This window comes from Adelges cooleyi, unplaced genomic scaffold (genome assembly GCF_023614345.1).
Source record: "Adelges cooleyi isolate 19-005CV unplaced genomic scaffold, UGA_ACOO_1.1 ACOO_flye_CR_arks_rails_tigmint_CR_PRNA_2, whole genome shotgun sequence".
NCBI lineage: Eukaryota > Metazoa > Arthropoda > Insecta > Hemiptera > Adelgidae > Adelges > Adelges cooleyi.
Genome location: NW_026095860.1, coordinates 8585505 through 8603222, shown reverse-complemented (window position 1 = coordinate 8603222; position 17718 = coordinate 8585505). Strand labels below are relative to the sequence as shown.

At 31.1% G+C, this 17718-nt stretch overlaps 3 protein-coding genes across 5 annotated transcripts; all 3 read right to left on the bottom strand.

Annotated features, from left to right (window-relative positions):
* Nucleotides 1-44: 44 nt before the first annotated feature.
* Nucleotides 45-3891, bottom strand: LOC126833576 (zinc finger protein 431-like). The gene is made up of 8 exons (XM_050564998.1): nt 3739-3891; nt 2294-2422; nt 2083-2223; nt 1867-1998; nt 1565-1729; nt 1325-1384; nt 843-993; nt 45-770 (listed from the first exon to the last, which is right to left on the bottom strand). Exons 2-8 carry the CDS (start codon nt 2420-2422, stop codon nt 76-78), a joined length of 1473 nt encoding a protein of 490 aa, XP_050420955.1. The 5' UTR covers nt 3739-3891; the 3' UTR covers nt 45-75.
* Nucleotides 3892-5565: 1674 nt separating this feature from the next.
* LOC126833461 (zinc finger protein 570) lies at nt 5566-16142 on the bottom strand. 3 transcript variants are annotated; one of them, XM_050564814.1, is made up of 6 exons: nt 15711-16142; nt 11875-11982; nt 9745-9966; nt 9055-9672; nt 7168-7320; nt 5566-7102 (listed from the first exon to the last, which is right to left on the bottom strand). In XM_050564814.1, exons 2-6 carry the CDS (start codon nt 11960-11962, stop codon nt 6273-6275), a joined length of 1911 nt encoding a protein of 636 aa, XP_050420771.1. In that variant the 5' UTR covers nt 11963-11982; nt 15711-16142; the 3' UTR covers nt 5566-6272. The 3 variants fall into 3 exon arrangements, with proteins under 3 accessions (XP_050420771.1, XP_050420773.1, XP_050420772.1); XM_050564816.1 differs by having other exon boundaries at nt 5567-7102; nt 9139-9672; XM_050564815.1 differs by lacking the exons at nt 11875-11982; nt 15711-16142 and adding an exon at nt 10080-10283 and having other exon boundaries at nt 5567-7102.
* Nucleotides 13090-15662, bottom strand: LOC126833462 (wee1-like protein kinase). Its single transcript, XM_050564817.1, has one exon. It carries the CDS (start codon nt 15191-15193, stop codon nt 13640-13642), a length of 1554 nt encoding a protein of 517 aa, XP_050420774.1. The 5' UTR covers nt 15194-15662; the 3' UTR covers nt 13090-13639.
* Nucleotides 16143-17718: the final 1576 nt, after the last annotated feature.

Sequence of the window (17718 nt, the reverse complement as noted above, 5' to 3'; positions counted from 1 at the left end):
AAAATATCGAAAATAAATTAATGATCAATAATTTTACAGTTAATATTCATATGCTTGATGGGCATTAAACCCATTTTATCTAAGGTTACTTGCATTGTAAGTTGTAAGGGGGTGTTTCTTTTTTGCGTGTCTGTTCAGATCATTTTTTTGTTGGTATTTCTTATTGCACTTTATGCATTTATACGGTTTTTCACCTGTGTGAACTCTCATGTGTATACGAACCTTCTCCGGACGACTAAATGCACGTGTACACACTTCACAGCTGTATTTCTTTTCGGTGTGTATGGCTTCATGCTGACGTAAGGTCGACGAACACTTGAATGACGAATTGCAGTTTACGCATTGATACGGCCTTTCCCCGGTGTGTTGCCGTAGGTGCACGACCAATTGAGACTTGTTCGGCAACTGTTTGCCACACATTTCACACATGTAAGACATGTAGTGTGTACGTTCATGGTACAGTTTCGACATCTCTGACATGAATGTTTTGTCGCAATAATAACATTTAAACTCATAGGTGTTGTTTGTAAGACCGTAAGCTTGTGCCCAACCTTTAATGCTAGGTACGTTGTGTGCTTTGATGTGATGGACTAAATTCTGGAGACTGTCGAAGGAGAACATACACAAATCACATGGAAAATATCGTTCAGGGTAGTGCAACTTTACATGACTTTCAAACTCCAACACATTTGAACAACGTCGAAAACAATGAAGGCAATCCAGTTTTTTCAAGTTATGACTCATGAGTATGTGGTATCTTAGGTTTTTACCTTGAAATAAACAATTATACTTATGTTATTCTGAAGAATAATAATCAATTTACATGTCTTTGACTATTTTACCATTAGTAAAGGTAAGTGTGCAGCGTAGACATTGTGTTTTATTTGTTTTTTCAAAAAACTCCCGGGTCACACAAATGAAATTTTTACTCTTGTGTGGTTTTTTTTTCCCTACAATATCAGCAGCTTCAAAGTTATAATTTTCTTTGTTTTCCTATAAAATGTAAGAACCAAGATACATTTTTTTCCAAATTATTAATGAATTTATTTATTCATTGTTCTTGAATAGGTATAATCATTTCATGAATAAAACAAAAATAATGTGTTAATATTACTTATCCTATACATAAATCCAAATTATATTAATGAATACAATTATTCGTAAATACAACAAATATTCAATGAATATTTTTTATTTAATTTGATTAATCAGTTATTAATTTTTATTTTTACACAACTCTGTATGCGTGTAATATTATTGAAATTGATTTGAATAATTATAAAAGTATTAACTTATAACATAATTACATAATGCCCGTTTTTACCTGTTCAATGTCATCCAATTCAAGTAGATTGGTTCTCTTAAAGTTGTTTATAGCTGTGACCTACATAAATCAAACAATTATTTATTGCTTATAAAAGGAAATGTAGAAGTACTTTTAGTGTCACTTTATAAACTATAAACATTACAGTTTATTGATAAAAGAATTAATAATTTTTAAAATATAATGTTTTAAGTTTTAAGTTATAATTGAAAAATACATAATGTAGTTATATGAAATTACTTTTGTAACAAAAACTTTTTTATGCGGTGCATTCCCCAGATTGCCAACAATAGCTGACATGAGCTTTGTGGTGTTATGGCAAAATTCAAACACAGGGTATACATCTTCTATTTGACTAACACACTTCTGACAAATTTTCAAAGAAAGCTGGTCTTCAGGGGACACCTGAAAAATATGCGACAATTCATAGATTTCTTTTAGTTTTAATGAACACAGTTTCTTTTTAATTAATAAAGAGCCAAAATTTACTTATTTAGTTTAACTCAACACTTGTTTGAAAATTATTATCACACTATACATACATGAAGCAACAAGAAGGCATTTATTTTATCAGCTAGCAAATTCGACGGTTGTCCTACGTTATAATCAAAAATATCTATCGATCCTGGATTTCCACAGATACGGCACAATAGTAACATTCTTTCCCGAAATGTCTAAAATCACAAAAGTAATAATAATTATAGAGGTATTTTTTGAACCTAAACGGACACTGTTTTCTATGTTGAATCTCTAAATGCCTTATCAAAATTGTTCGATTCTGAAAACTTCGCCATAAGTTCGTTTGTCTGAATACCAGTTTTAACTATACGGCTTATGGTTGTGACTTGGTTAACGCAACTTTCACATGCCATTGAAGAATAACGATCATTGAGGGTAACCTGTAAATAAACACAAAGTTATTTACTTATTTTATTTGTTATTTTGAACAAATATATTATATTAATATACATTAATAGGTAGTAAACTGTTGATCTTATCGGCAAGGTCCAACGATTGTCCGAGGGATCCATATATATTCATAGTACCAATATTGCCGCAAATACGACACAATTTTCGAATTCTCTCGCAGTACGACATCTTAAAACAAAAATGTATTCAAATAATTAAAAATATACTTAACAAAAATTACTTATTTAAAATATCACATAACTGTTGTACATAGGTATTTCAGTTGGACGAAATGTTTTGAATGTAATTATTATTTATAGTTTTCGTTATACCGATCCATATAATTCAAAATCAAAAGCCAATGGCTATTAACACTTTAGATTTAACTCCTCATTTGTCTAAAAAAAAAATTGGTGGAGCTTTACGTCCCTCTTCTTATTTAATGTACTTAAATATGATAACGTCATTTAAACAGAGTTGTGCACGAGACGAATTTAAATACAGTGGCGTATTTAAGGAAGGGGCTGAGAAGCTGCAACCCTCCCCGAAATTTCAGAAAATATAAATTATTAATAACAGTATGGCACTTTTTCAGTAAGTCAAAGGTTAGCCCTCCCCGAAAAAAAACCTGCCTACGTCACTGTTTAAATAAAATTTATGACCAAGTTTTACTATAGAATAAACTATCAACAAATTTAAACTATTTAAAAATCATAATCTGTCCCGGAATTCGAGTAGTCAATTATAATGTTTTTGTATGTTTTTAGTTCAAGTACGTTACCTAACTGAGCTAAAAATAGAATAGACAAAACAAACCCTATACTCGACGGCACAGATGTATTTAACAATTAATAATTATAAGTAGGAACTAAATAAACCGAATTTAGAAACGTATTCGAAGTAGGCCTGTAAGTTATACTTATGCACATAACCAAATGTGTCAGTAAATCAGAAACATAGTAACAGACATTTTTGTTTTTTTCTAGAAGTTTAGACTTCTTAGCAAAAAAAAAACCTAAAATTTTGCCTTTTTTAAATGTGCGAAAACAGTATTTGTGATGCATACAACTTTATTGAACCCAAAACAGTGTATAAACGAATTACAATATGACTATTTGGCATTTGATGTGTGGCAGAGTAGGAAAATTAGGCTTAATTATTCCTTTTTGACCTGCCAACGGTTCTTAATTATTTAATTATAATATAATGCATGATATTACAGTTGTGTTAAATACGGCAAATTTAAACAAAACAATTTTTTTTAAAAGGTGTCAGCAGTTCATATTTTAAGACTTATACTTGTTCTTAGTTCTATGGTTTACATAGATGTGTCAAAAAATGGTAATCATTTGAGAATTTAGGTAAAAATAATATCAAGTAAGTACATATAATTATAACATAAAATATTCGTAATTTTTTCTTTTGTTCAATGATTATTAGGGCGTAGACAAAGTCGTTTTAGTTTCTATGTAAAATTATGACAAAAAATAGAAGTAGGTACTTACGGTCAGTTTTTCGTGAATTGCTTACTTTAAATGTGAAACTATAAATACATTTTTAGCAATGCGAAATGTTGTCTAAAATATGTTGAGACTAAAAAAAAATCGATCGTAAAAAATAATTGATCGTTGTTTCACTAATTATCAGAAAAGCTATTGGTTATTCTTCGAAAAGACAGAAAGAAATGATACGTCATAACTCAGATGGTCGATGACTGGACCATAAGATGCAGTGTGTCCAATTTTTGCAAAAATAATATTGTACCTAATAATATAATGCCACGGCACACAGGAACATGTTTTACTGGTAAAACTGTAAGAGTAATCCAGATTTGTTTATGTTGGAAAGAGAAAGACTTGCTATAGGTGCGTTTGATTTAGATTTTCTGTGTAATTTTTTATAAACTCTATAATAAGAATCTGAATAAAACCAATTTTCATACGTTTTATTAAAATTTTTTTTAGATGTTTAGTACGTATTCAAAAGAGTAGGTAAGTCTTTTTTTACCACCAAAATGACTAAAATCAAAGAAAAAATTGCATACGATAAAAATAAACCCCTGAAGCGTATTCAAATTAGCCTAATAATAAATTATTATTAATTCAATTTATTATTAAGTTAATTCGATACAACTTTTTGGGTATTATTTTTAACGTATGCAATTTCTTCTTTGATTTTAGCCATTTTTGTGGTAAAAAAATACTTACTCTTTTGAAAAAAAACCATTTTTTCTCTAATATTGCCTATACTAAATAAAAAGTCGCGAGCAGATATGGTAAATTATAGTTGCATACTTGCATAATTTTGTGAATCGTACAAACATACAATAAAATATGTATGTATATTATTTATCAATATTATTATTTGTAGTTTACAAAATATACATTACACGTTCAGTTAAAATAATAAAAATATATTTTAAAATGTCAAATAATAACAAGCACTACTGTCGCCAGGGGCTTAAAATATATAAGTTGTTTGTATTTAAATATTTTATCGACATCCTCCAAGGAGTAAATAAAATGTACTGCTCCTGAATAATACAATTTTATTTCTTCCGTTAGGGAAAAGTTAGTGTTTCATAATTATTATTCTGTTTTAAGTATTATATTTTATGTTAAAAAACAAAATATGTACATTTATGGCCCAAGTTGCTCAGACACCCTGAGCTGAATATTTATTGTTTTTTTATCAATTCCTATGTCCCATATCCTTAGTTAGGAAACATAGGTTTAAATTAATAACTTTAATTTTATGGAAAATATATTGATGTTATTTAAATAACTTGTAACTTAAAGTTAATGCTCTTAAATTTTTAAGTAATTTTCATAGTATTTATACTATAATATTGTTAAACAATATGAAATAAAATGTTACATAGGTAATTTACAATATTTAAGTTTGTTTAAAGCACATTGTTTATTTTACTTAAAATATGCATTTACACAGAAAAAACATATTGTAAGTATGTAAATATATATGTACGTAGTTTAACAAATTTGGTAGGTAAAAAAAATAAATACATTTATATACTTTTTATTTTAGGTTTTCTATTCGTGATAAATATTAAATAATTTAATAAAAAAACTTATTTCATAAAATAGTTATAACATCTTATGCGTATACATTAATAATATATACAAATTTCAGTATTTATTTTTTAAATCTATTTTTAATATAATATTATGTACAATTTTTTTTTTAAATAAGATATAATATAGATGCACAGTTAAGGTATATATACTTTTGTACATCACACTCATAGTTTGGAAGTTAATAAAATTTGACTTATTTCCTACAATTCTAAAAAAAAATGTGTACAATTAATGAGCAAAATGGTACAAATTTAGTTGGGTTACAAGTGAAAACTGAAAAAAATTAAGTAAAATCATTTAAACTTTGAACGGTTTAACTAAAAGATTAACATTATATTTTAGACATATTTCATAATGTATTAAAGAAGAAAAATAAAAAATTATATTTAGACCTTATACATTTGAATGGATAATTAATTCATAGAATAAAAGACATTAAAAAATAATTATAGGATGGCTGTCTAATATAAATAACTATTTATACTTATTATACACTTACAACTAGTAGTTTTTTTTATTTAAAGATGCAATACTTTTCTCAAGACACAAACAATATTTTTGAAAATGTGATACAAACATAAAATGTAAAGATAAATAACAAGGAATTTTGTAACAAAATAATTTATAAAAAAAAAAATGCACTTTGTTGGCAATTAAATCATGGGGTGAATATATTATTTACATTATACTTTAGTATTATATTTTTGTTTTAATTTTATTGGTAACAAAATATATATTTTTTTTTACAATCAGTTTAAAGAAGATAATATGGTAACCCGGATTTATGTCTTTATAGACATTTTATATTTTCATAATATATTATATGTATTTTTTCATAATCAGCAAAATCAATCATTTTTTCCATTTTAGATATTAATATTATATCACATGTAAAATTTATCTGAGTTTTCAACAAAATTTAAAAAAAATTATGCTAGACATAATCATTGCACAACCGCAATAGGTGCTGCAGCGGTTGCAAGATTTGTATTCGCTGACTTAACACTGAACTCGGTCGTGTTGTTGACCGCCGATTGAGGCCCTTTGTTAAACTCGGCTGTCGACGGTGGAGGAACATGATTGACAGGTGAAGACGACACAAAACTCTGTTGATGATGATGATGATGGTTGGCGAATGGTGAAGACATTGCATAACATTGTGGGAAGTATAATTCTGGCCTTACGATTCCAGATGGTTGATTGAGTATTGTGTTCAAGTGTGGAGGACGTCCAGGTTTACTGATTTCTGGTCGTCGTTTGTTAGCGTGAGGATTCACATGGTTGTCTATATGACGTTTTACTTCTTGTTCAGTACCAAATCGTCGACGACAGTTGGGCATCGGACAGCAGAACGGTCGTTCTCCTTGATGGGTTCTAGTGTGCTGATCAAGAATAGCTTTTTGCCTAAAATCTTTACCGCATTGCAGACATTTATACGGTTTTTCACCAGTATGGATACGTAAATGTTGATTCAGTATGGTGCGTTGACGGAAGTTTCGTCCACAGTAAATACACGTAAAAGGTTTTTCGTTGGTGTGAATGCGTAAATGCTGAGTGAGGTGAGACTGCTGTCGGAACCTTTTACCGCATTCAACACAAGGATACGGTCGGGACTCTATGTGAATACATCCATGTTGAAGTAACGTCGATTTCTGTTTAAATTCTTTGTTGCAAATTGGACAGCGAACGTACAGAGGCATTCCAGCACTACGGCCGTGTTGAATCACATCCGGCAAACTTTTTCCAGTTTGGCCAAATATTTCATGTACCACACCTGAGAACATTAAAATGTTTAATTATAATTACAAAAACAAACAAACCAGTATTATGCGGTAGTACCTTTAGCGTCTTTAAAGTAAGCCGGGAACTGAGGAGCATTTTCTGGAGAAAAACAAGAGTCGTTTGAATCATACTGTCCATTTTTAGATTGCGGTAAAGGCACATCTTGGGGCCATAGTTGTCCGTTCTTATATACTAAATGAGGTCCTATGTCTGAAAAATAATTTGAAGTGTTCATTTAAAATTACACAAAATATAATATTTCTTTAACTAAAACTAAATATTCTAATTTCAAGTATGTGTCTTGGGGTTGTAAATTTAATCAAAAATCATTGAATTAGTTATAATAACTTCAAGGAAAAATATTCACAACCATTAGAAACAAATAACCTAAATCCATTTTCAATAAAAAAATAATTAATCTTCAAATACATTTAAATGATATGTATTACACAGTTGCACCTTTTAATCTTCATTATAATTTTTAAATTACTTGATCTCATTCATTGTATACTTTTCTATTTGTATAACAAATAGAAATTAGCATAAATGGTACTTGTACTATTTATGTATTAGTTATTACTATAAAGAACATTTTGTAGACATAAAAAGTTTATTGGCGAATGGAGCCACATTTTAAACTTCAGCGACATTTTCTGTTCAAATTTCATTCAATCATTTATGCGAAATAGAAATAATTTACTCTATACTAGATAACAGTGACCAAACGAATAACACAACATTCAATAATTTCTTATTAACTCATCTTTCTAATGTTACCAAGAATTTACAAAATATACTTTGTTTATTTAAAATTTTATTTTAAATTGTTGCATTTGATAAATTAATGAACAGTTATTTTTGTTCTTAATTTTTAGGAATCTTATAAAAGGAAAAAATAGGGGAGAAATAATCTTTTTTTTTTTATTAGTATCATCCATAAATTGTTTTTAAAACAATTTAAAAGGAAAATATTTTAATTATAGTAGAACCTAAATAATAATAATAAAATATTACCCCTATTGCTATTATTTTAATCTTCAATATATTAATTTTATATCAATTGTTTTTTTTTTATATAATAGGTACAAAAATCAAAATAATTAAATCTCAATAGACAATTTCTAATTAATACTTGATATTAATTACTGTAAAAATAATTAATATCTTTATTGTATTTACAAGATAAATGTACTTTACATGTTGTGTTAAAAAATAATTGTAATAATAATTAGAAAGTGTTTAAAGGATATTTGATCATATTTATTTAACATATTTGTTAAAAAAAAAAGATCAGGCGTGGTTAATAATATCACTTTATAACTAAATACATATAATATGTAATTTAACAATAAACAGTTAATACGTTTTTATATATAGTGACAACAGGCAGTAAAACATGTATTAGTATGTAGCAGTTAAGGGAGCATAAATAATGTTTTTATCATACGGATGTAGAGAAACATTTTAGCAAGCCATCCTGAAAGCAGACAAAGTATGGATATTTATCATAATATACCCCGCCTGACCTCACACTGAAGAGTTAAGTTTTTTTGTCACTTTCTATCACGACTCTCATTGGAAGACTTTCTTCTGATCTTAATTCGACCGCTTGTATCCTAATGTCAGTTTTAGGAAACGGTCTCGCTGGTATGTCCATGAGATGTAAAGGAGGTTTATTATTGCTGGAGCAGGAGGTAATAGTTGAGGAATTTTGGTATTTGGCTGCTTTAAGATTACTTTGCAGTAATCTTGAAGTGGCATTTCTAATATCTAAGTCAGTTATATGTTGTTCGTCTGGTGTTCTATCGCTTAGATTGGAATATAGTTTCATTCTGAAAGCATCAGCTGAGGACTTGAGAAAAGCATTCAGGTTAGTATGAAGTTGAGGGGGCGGAGGTGAACTTGAGGAATCGCTACTATTTAACAAGGAATGAGAGTGCTCGCCTTGGTGAGTGCGGACGTGCTGGTTCAGGATGGCTTTCTGCCGGAACGCCTTGCCGCAGTCACCACACCCGTACGGTTTCTCACCCGAATGGATCCGCAGATGTTGATTGAGTATGGCTCTTTGTCGGAAAGTTCGCTCGCAGTAGACGCACACAAATGGCTTTTCGTTAGCGTGTATCCGCACATGCTGTGTTAAATGGGATTGCTGACGGAAACGTTTACCACAATCGCTACATACAAATGGTCTGGAATCGGTGTGTATGCGTTCGTGTTGCATGAGCGTAGCTTTCTGTTTGAAATCTTTGCCGCATGAAAGGCACTTGAACATTCGTAAGTCGGAACCTTTTTTCCCAGACACTTCTTGTTGTTGGTGTATTAGATCGGGCATATTAGGAAAATCACCAGACGCTTCAGCAGGATTTAGGGGAGTCAACATGACTCCTGGTTGTTTTAAATAAGACATAAAACTTGACGGACTGAGCATGTGCGGAGGCCCGCCTCTAACACCGGAGTAGTAATTTGAGGGGTCTCCAGAACTGTACTGCCCAGGTTGAGTACGGTCTGAGTCAACAGCACTCTCTTCTTGAGGTGCCTCATCTTCGCCATTATTTCCAGAACCTTATTAACAAAATATATACATTTTTATGTAAAAACCAAAAATTTAGTATGTACTAGGTTGCAAAATCATACCTTGTACTGAATGATTAGCCGTTGGATATGGTGATGGTAAAGGCGAAGTAATCGTTGGTTGAGGTGCCTGTTCAGTCGACTGTTCTGTAGATTCGTGTTGGGACGATATGAGAGCAGGGTATCCATTTTGAGAACTGCCTGGGCCCCATTGACTACTGCTGCCATTTGGACCCGATTGATGGTGACCATCTTTGTTGTATATAACATATGGAGCACCGTTCTCTATAAATTTTGATAAAAACAAGTTTAATAATGGTTTTTAAACGTTATATGTTAGGTGTATCAGATTCGAGTAAGCGAATATAAATAATTTCAATGCGATTGTTTCACAATACCTTCGTCAGGTTTGGGTGTTTCCTGTGAATTAATGATCATTGGGAGTCCACATTAAATCGCAATATTTACAAAGAAATTGTGAGTGTACTACCAAGTAACTAGTAAGTATCTCAAAATAAAATCATAATCATAATAACAAAAAAAACGGAATTAAACCGATAGCGGAAAAATATTGAATAACTGATAAAAAGCACATTTTTTTATCACAAAATATTGGATTTTTTTTTTTATTCCTTCCTACGTAGTTCAAGAATCAAGACACCACGTTGCCATTTTAACATATGATTGCCGCTGAACGCCTTAGATGGCACCACGGGTAAAGCCGGCAACAGACAAAAAAATCGAACTTCAAACGCTTACAGTAATAGCTTAGTTTTTAAATTTAATACTTGTTCCACTTAATAATATGTTAAACGCAAAGGGAAATGTAAACAAACATAATAATAATTTTAAAACGAAATTAGTGAAATAGTGGTAATAGTTATCAAATTAGGGAGATTTACGACGGTATTAGATATTATTATTATAAGTATTTTCAAATGAAGTTAACAATAAATAAACAGTTAAATATAATGCAGATTAAACTAATAAATTTATAATGGTACATTAAGGCATTAATTTAAAGTTAAACAATGGGGTTTAAGGTTTCGTTGTTTATTTAAATTAAAAAAAAGATTTGTGACTTGAAATTCTATAAATTTGAAACAAGTAATCTAACAAATGTTTTTTTCGTTTCACCTGTTATGCACGATAGCATCAAAATTGTTCGTATTATCGCTGAGTGCACAAAAGGTATGACGATTTTACAGTATCAACACTGCAGCATTATAAAAAAAATACCTATCTAAGTATAAACTATATTGAAATCAGATTACTCAGATCTCAGTGTGTGGCAATTTTCCGCATTAAAACAAAAACCAAATGACAAAATACAATGATACTTATTTAGTATTATATTTTAAGAATATTATGTAGGTACTTAGGTTGAAGTTTCAACGAAACGTACACAATAAACGATTTATTTTAGTCAAACTAAAGTGGGCAAGTGGCGACATACTTGGTATCTCCAAACAAAAGCAATAGTATTTTTAATATAATACAAGTCCTACGGAAATAAATACTTATTACAGCCAAAAGCGGAAAAATATCAATAGGTCTTTTAAATCGAAAATGTTTTGTTAAACTAGAACAGAACGGTTTTTAATTGAAAAAAATATAACTCAGATTTCTTTACCATTAAAGAATGTAAAAAACAATCAGTGGCGTAAATTTTGAATTTTTTTTTGGATGGTGTCTCATATTATTTTAATTGCCTATTTTAGGGATATCGTTAATTTAGGTGACTTAAATATCTATTTTTTTTATTTTTAATGAAAAACGTTTAACAGTTTACAATCATATCATTTTCGCAAAGGGATGAAAATATTTCACACAATTTTTTTTTTATGCCAATAAATTCTATTAATTTGTATAATACTCGCTGATGATTATTTAATATGTTTTTTTCTAAAGCAGTTTTACCCGATTTAAAATAGGGCGAGTTTGATGACACAACAAATATCAAATATGTGGGTATTATATAATCACCCCAAAATCCTACAAGTTTGATATCAGGTTAATAAATGTGTTATAAATTATACTATATAACTTGCCTTTGGTAACAAAGAAAATACTTGCACATTAGGAAAACGAAACATTAAGTAACTATATCATTTTGAGATCTACATCATCAATCTTAAAAAATCTACAAAAAAAAAAAACTATCTAGTTTCCGTTTTTAAATTGCAACCTTACCTTGGGCAATACAATACATAAAATTCCGAGGAACTTTGAGGCCTGCTGCCAGACATGCTGCAAATGATGCTGAGAAATTGATTGCCATAATATTCCCTTCATCACTTCCTGCAATTGAAACAAAAACGACCAATTAGAAAATGTTAATGAATCAATATTAATTTAAACGCACTCGGATGTTGATTTATTATTTATGAATTCTTTTATATTACATTGTAACATTTTTATAAATATTATGAATATTTAATCATATTAAATAAGACGGGTGGTACACACATAAGTTGATAGTCCATGCAGTTTACTTTCGGATACCTGAATTTATTGCATCCACTCTATATCATGGCTGCATTATAGTCCAAGATGTGGATTAGCTATGTATATGTATTTAACCTATGTTGTTTTAACGTTTGAGAGTACAAAGTAATATTGGTCAAAACTTTTAAATGACATTCATTTTTTGATTTAATGTGGAACTGTCAACTAAATATTTAAAAATGTAATAACCTAATTCTCTAACGAACATAATTCAACTGTGCCATAGCAAGGGAGAGGGCACATGCCCCCCTTAGAAGTTAGAAATATACATTTTTGTATAACAATATAGTTGGGTTAGCATGTAAGGAGTTGACTATTGTAAAATACATACTATTCCTTAAGTAATAACATATAGGACTCACCACTCTGAAAATAAAGTGCTGGCATCGGTATTGCAATTTAATATTAGAGAATTTTTGCATAGCGTAAAAGAATCTACGGTATCGATTAGTGGAAAACTCTAAGGTCATTTAACCAATTTTCGTGTACATTATTTTTTACTTTGTTATAGTATAATGACTGAATTTCGACTTCTTAAAATTAATTCAACGTTGTTATCATCATACAAGGACGATTCATTTTGCACACTTGACAAACACAGGGTTAATTTTTCGGTAGATAAAAATAATTGAAAGACAACATTTTTTTTATTTAGACTTGATTGGTTTTGAGCGAATAAAAAATGTTAGAAACAAAGGCAAGTAAGTATAGCTAACATTTAGTTTTATTTTTCAATGAATGAATATATAAATAAATACATTTTACAGGTACATCAGTTTAGTATTTTAATTTTAAACTTACATTTCCAATATTCTAAAAATTTCAAATGGTAAGATTAAAAATAAATTATAATTATATATATATATATATATAAACAACATTCAGTCATTAAAAATATGTTAATAAAGCTGATTTGCTTAAAAAAGTACATCATAAATAAATATATATTTACACACACATCTTAGGCAAAAACATTTTTTAACAAATATAATTATGTAAAAATAATTACCATACTTAACCAACTGTAATTTAAAATAGTCGACCTTAACGTTATTCTAAGTGTGCAAATAATAATAATAATAATAAATAGGAATAATGTAATAATAATTAATTTATAAAAGATACAACCTTACAAAAAATAATGTTAGGTTTTAAAATCCTTTTGGTTTCTGGATTTCTAATAACGTTAAGAAAGTACTTAATTCATTTGAAAATAATTGTTCGCGTCTTATCACAGTTATAAAATACAATAATGCTATGTAACAATGTAAAAATAATTTAAATAAAAAATAAAGTGTAAGGTAGCAATACTAGGAATTGAGGTTTCTTAATTTTCCTTAAATAATGTTTACTCACTATTAATTAACATTTTCTTCCGTGTGAAGAGATAGAAAAAAAGAAATACAAATTCTAACATAATCAGTTAAAACAACATAATGACAACTCTTATTCAGACATTGGGTGAACTACATGATCTAATCATTTTATTACCAACTAATCTTTTAATTCGGTCTTTTCTAGTTCGTTTAGAATTGTCATATTTTCTCATACCCACCATTTTTGTTGTCTGTGTTTCAACAGAATAGCACGGTGTAAGAAATTTAGAACTAAGTTTCCATACTTCCATTTCGTCTTGTTGTTGCTTTACAGCTGCCATTCCTCTGTCAAGTAAAAGGTTAACTATACTAGTAGCTGTTGGACGGATGGTAGGATCCAAGTCAACCATTTTCTTTAACATTTTTTCAAGTCCTGTACTAAAAACAGGAGTTTGAGGAAGTGAAAATCCTCCATCTCGTAAACTATGCCATTCTGGTCCATTTTTAGGTAATTGCTTTTTAGTAGCTGCCTCGTATGCGGTAAGCGCAGTTGAAAATACATCAGCCTTTTGTAAATGTGAATAATCATCTCTTAAAAGTTCTTTAGGTAAATAACGGCAATCGCCATCTTCAATTGTCCGTACATCTTCAATACATATTGTATGTCCAAAATCACCAATTTTATAAACAATATCTTTATCAACAGTTTCGTCATCGTCAAGATCTTCAACATACAATAATGCCCCATTAGTACGACATATCAATATATTAGCTGCTTTAATGTCCAAATGTGCAAGTTTTTTAGAATGTATATGAGCAAGACCTTTACATACGTGACATAATAATCGTCTCAAGGCACTATCACAAAAAACATGATCAGATTCGTGAATCATTCGTTCTAATGTGCCACCGTTGCAAAATTCTGTTTGAATATAAATATGGCCTCTCTCGTGCCATGCAGTAAAATAGGAGACTATGTTTGGATGGCGCCCGATAACTGAATGGGCGTACACTTCTTTGCGTATAAAATATTCTTGACTTTTATACACAGTTTTTTTAGTTTTTTTTATGGCGTACGCAATGCCATCCATCAAATTGGTACATTTGTATACTTCACCGAAACCGCCTGTAGCAATGAAGTCGTCCATTCTGAATTCTTCGTTGAAACGAGATGTCTGCAAATCGTATATACTCACGTTGGTGACTTCGCCATCATTCATAAGATCTCTTATAGAAGGGTGGATCGACATTGAAGTCTTACTATCGGGCGTTAACAAGCTACTATCATGGCTGGTGTTATGTTTTTGATCGTCACTACTGTTATAACTCACATTGTTAATAGTTTGACAGAGTTTCTTGCGCTGCTTGTTCTTCAAAATCTCAATGCCGGTCGGCGTGAACGGGTTGACCGACAATCGGGGCTTGTTATTACGAGTGAAGTCTCCACTGGTGTCACATGGTGGCGAAGGGCCTCTATGACGTACCTTGTGCAGTGCTCGAGGCTTTAGGAAAGGCGTTGACGAGTCCACTCCGATCTCTGGCGAAAACGAACGGCCGACATCGGAAGGAGATGGCGGACAAGCCGTTATGATCGGAGCCGCCTTATCACCATCAAAACTGAGCCGTCGCATTTTCTGGACGAAAAACGACTCGTCGTCGCATACCATTTTGTCGTCATTGCCGTCCATGGCAGCTCGCCGATGTCTGCCGTAACGTTCGTAGAGCTTAATGAAAACTTTATACACAATGAATAAGAAAAAAAAAAAGTAATAATAATAATAACGTTTTAAAAGAAATCAAATCGAACATCAATAAATAGAAAAAACCAGATACGTATAAAATAAATAACTCGTGATAAAAGTAAAATACCGCGAGATCTTAACGAATTACGTTTCCGCTCGGCGACTGTTCACTGATGTCAAATGTCAATTCGCAGCTGCGACTTGCGAGGGAAAAAACGGCGCGCTCTACAGTGTTACCCGCGTAGTGAAGACTAAAGGCGCGCGCGACAACACTGTAAATTGAAGTTTTAAAAAAATTACCTTCCTAAATTTCTATAATACAAATTTTGTATTATTATTTATTATTTAGTTGTTATTTAAACAACACAAATACACTCTATTATTTCGCTACAAGGCGTAAAATATGAATAAAAAAAAAACACAATGTGAATTAAAATAAAATCGGATAAAACGCCAAATTTACCAAAGAGTAACTGTGCGTCTGGTAATCCAGTGGAAGTCGATAATAGCCCTCATGATTGGCGGCGGGCGGTATGTGTACAGGAAGAAAATCGAAATTTTTTTTTTTAAAAAGATTTGCCGCGGTAGTTTAAACTTAAAATGTACAAATGTGTGATAACAAATTCGTTCCACCACCACCGCGTACTGCTACGATAGCAACACCACAATATTTTAATACAGACATACAGTGATAAAAATAATGATATGATTGTGTCGTATAATAATAATATATGATTATTAATTAATTAATTATTTTTTTGTAATTATTATCAAATGCGTCCGGAACGATTTAGTTAAACGAGAGCGGCGGCACCGGCTTCTCGCCTTCGGCTGTGATAGGTAAGTACACACGGGGAAGACGGCGGTGCGTGTTCGACTGCCTGGCGGACGCCGTACATGACAAACGCCGCCGCGCTAGAGGAAGAGAGGGCATCGGCGGCAGAAAAAAAAACCCGGCGAGCGCGCGCGCGTATATAACCGGAATGAGGCATGAGCGGTGGCGGGCGGCAAAGACGGGACAGCATAAAAAAAATACCAGCGCGAGACGAGACGAACGCGCTAGAGGGAGCACCGCCGAACAACCCGGCGGTGTTGCCAAGTGTATCTACGTCCCAGACGAACCCTGTTTGTGTGTGTGTGTACATTCTATAATATATATATCGTATTATATTTTTTATAAGCATATATATATATATATATATATATACGCGCGCGTGTGTAGGAGAGCGTTGCTTAAAAAAGTGCGTCCTACACTCTACTCTCTCCTGCTGCCGCCACCACCGCACACGGTTCTCAGGCACGGCCAAAGAGAGAGAGAACGAGAGAGTTATCTGACAATCAATATTTTAGCAACCCGAACCGAGGGCCGAGTGGAACGGAGAGGAAAAAAAAAGGACCAACAAAAAATTATAATTTTATTTGTATTATACTGCCGACGTTTAGGCGAACATTTTTCTTTTTATTATAATAATTATCGTCGCGATTACCCGGGCACGGCCGGAAGGGACCGCCGCTGCGCTTACTCTCACCCAAAATTACCACTAATTTTTTTAGTAGTACAGAAAAAAATTAATTTTATATGAACGATAATCATTACAACGAATACTATAAGTAATCATACATCGATAAAAACGAAATCGGTCCTTTCACGGGCAACGTGTGCGCCGATTATTGTGTAGGAATATTTTGTGTATGAAAAATTTGGCTTTGTTATTTTATTGGAAATATCCAAACAGGCTAACCCTGTTTTTTTAGTTTATAATTAATTTATTGGACAACAGTTTGAACCATAACGTAATTTTTTTATTATTTTTTTTGTTAAGAGAGAGAAAGAAAAACAACTTTTTATTAATATTAAATAGGGTTTTCCGACATTCCAGAATCCAGGATTCCCATGTGACAGCATACTTGTCAGTGTTTAAACACATAAGATCGATGACAATTTCAATTAAACACGTATAACGTTAACTTAACTAAAAAATATAATATAATATTACATACAATAATTCATAATTGTCGTAAGTTGTTAGTATTAACTAAATTTACAAGTTTAAGGTAATGGGTGTTTTATGTCCATTATATTAATTTGATTATTTTTTGTTTTGAATACAAATAGTCATAATTTAAAAATTTTATTTTTATGGAATTAATATTTTTAGAGTAAATTTACTTTATATTTGATAGGTATCAAATAAAAAAATAAAACTGTTTTGAGAGTTTTATTAAGCGAAAATGGGCACCCCTTTTACACTTGCCTTTAATTATGACATAACAAATATAAAAGTTCTGGTAATCCCTGGCCGATCAAGTTTTTTAGTGCTTCCAAATCCATTAAAGTTTAAACACTAACTAATTGCAGATTAGATGCTAACATCTTAGGGCACATTATTGGTACCAGAACCGGGATGTCCAGTCTGTTGTCCTGGTCCTTGTTGGAATGTGTGTTTTGATCGGACTTCTGAGTATTATAA

Excerpts from the sequence above, each read along its gene's own strand:
- LOC126833576 (XM_050564998.1), bottom strand. The coding sequence starts at position 2,422 with ATGTCGTACTGCGAGAGAATTCGAAAATTGTGTCGTATTTGCGGCAAT. Across the intron at positions 2,224-2,293 it reads ACAGTTTACTACCTATTAAT|GTTACCCTCAATGATCGTTA; the intron begins GTATATTAATAT and ends GTTTATTTACAG. Across the intron at positions 1,999-2,082 it reads AATCGAACAATTTTGATAAG|ACATTTCGGGAAAGAATGTT; the intron begins GCATTTAGAGAT and ends TTGTGATTTTAG.
- LOC126833461 (XM_050564814.1), bottom strand. The coding sequence starts at position 11,962 with ATGGCAATCAATTTCTCAGCATCATTTGCAGCATGTCTGGCAGCAGGC. Across the intron at positions 9,967-11,874 it reads TATGTATTGTATTGCCCAAG|AGAACGGTGCTCCATATGTT; the intron begins GTAAGGTTGCAA and ends CAAAATTTATAG. Across the intron at positions 7,321-9,054 it reads GCACGTCCGCACTCACCAAG|ACATAGGACCTCATTTAGTA; the intron begins GCGAGCACTCTC and ends ATTATTTTTCAG.
- LOC126833462 (XM_050564817.1), bottom strand. The coding sequence starts at position 15,193 with ATGGACGGCAATGACGACAAAATGGTATGCGACGACGAGTCGTTTTTC.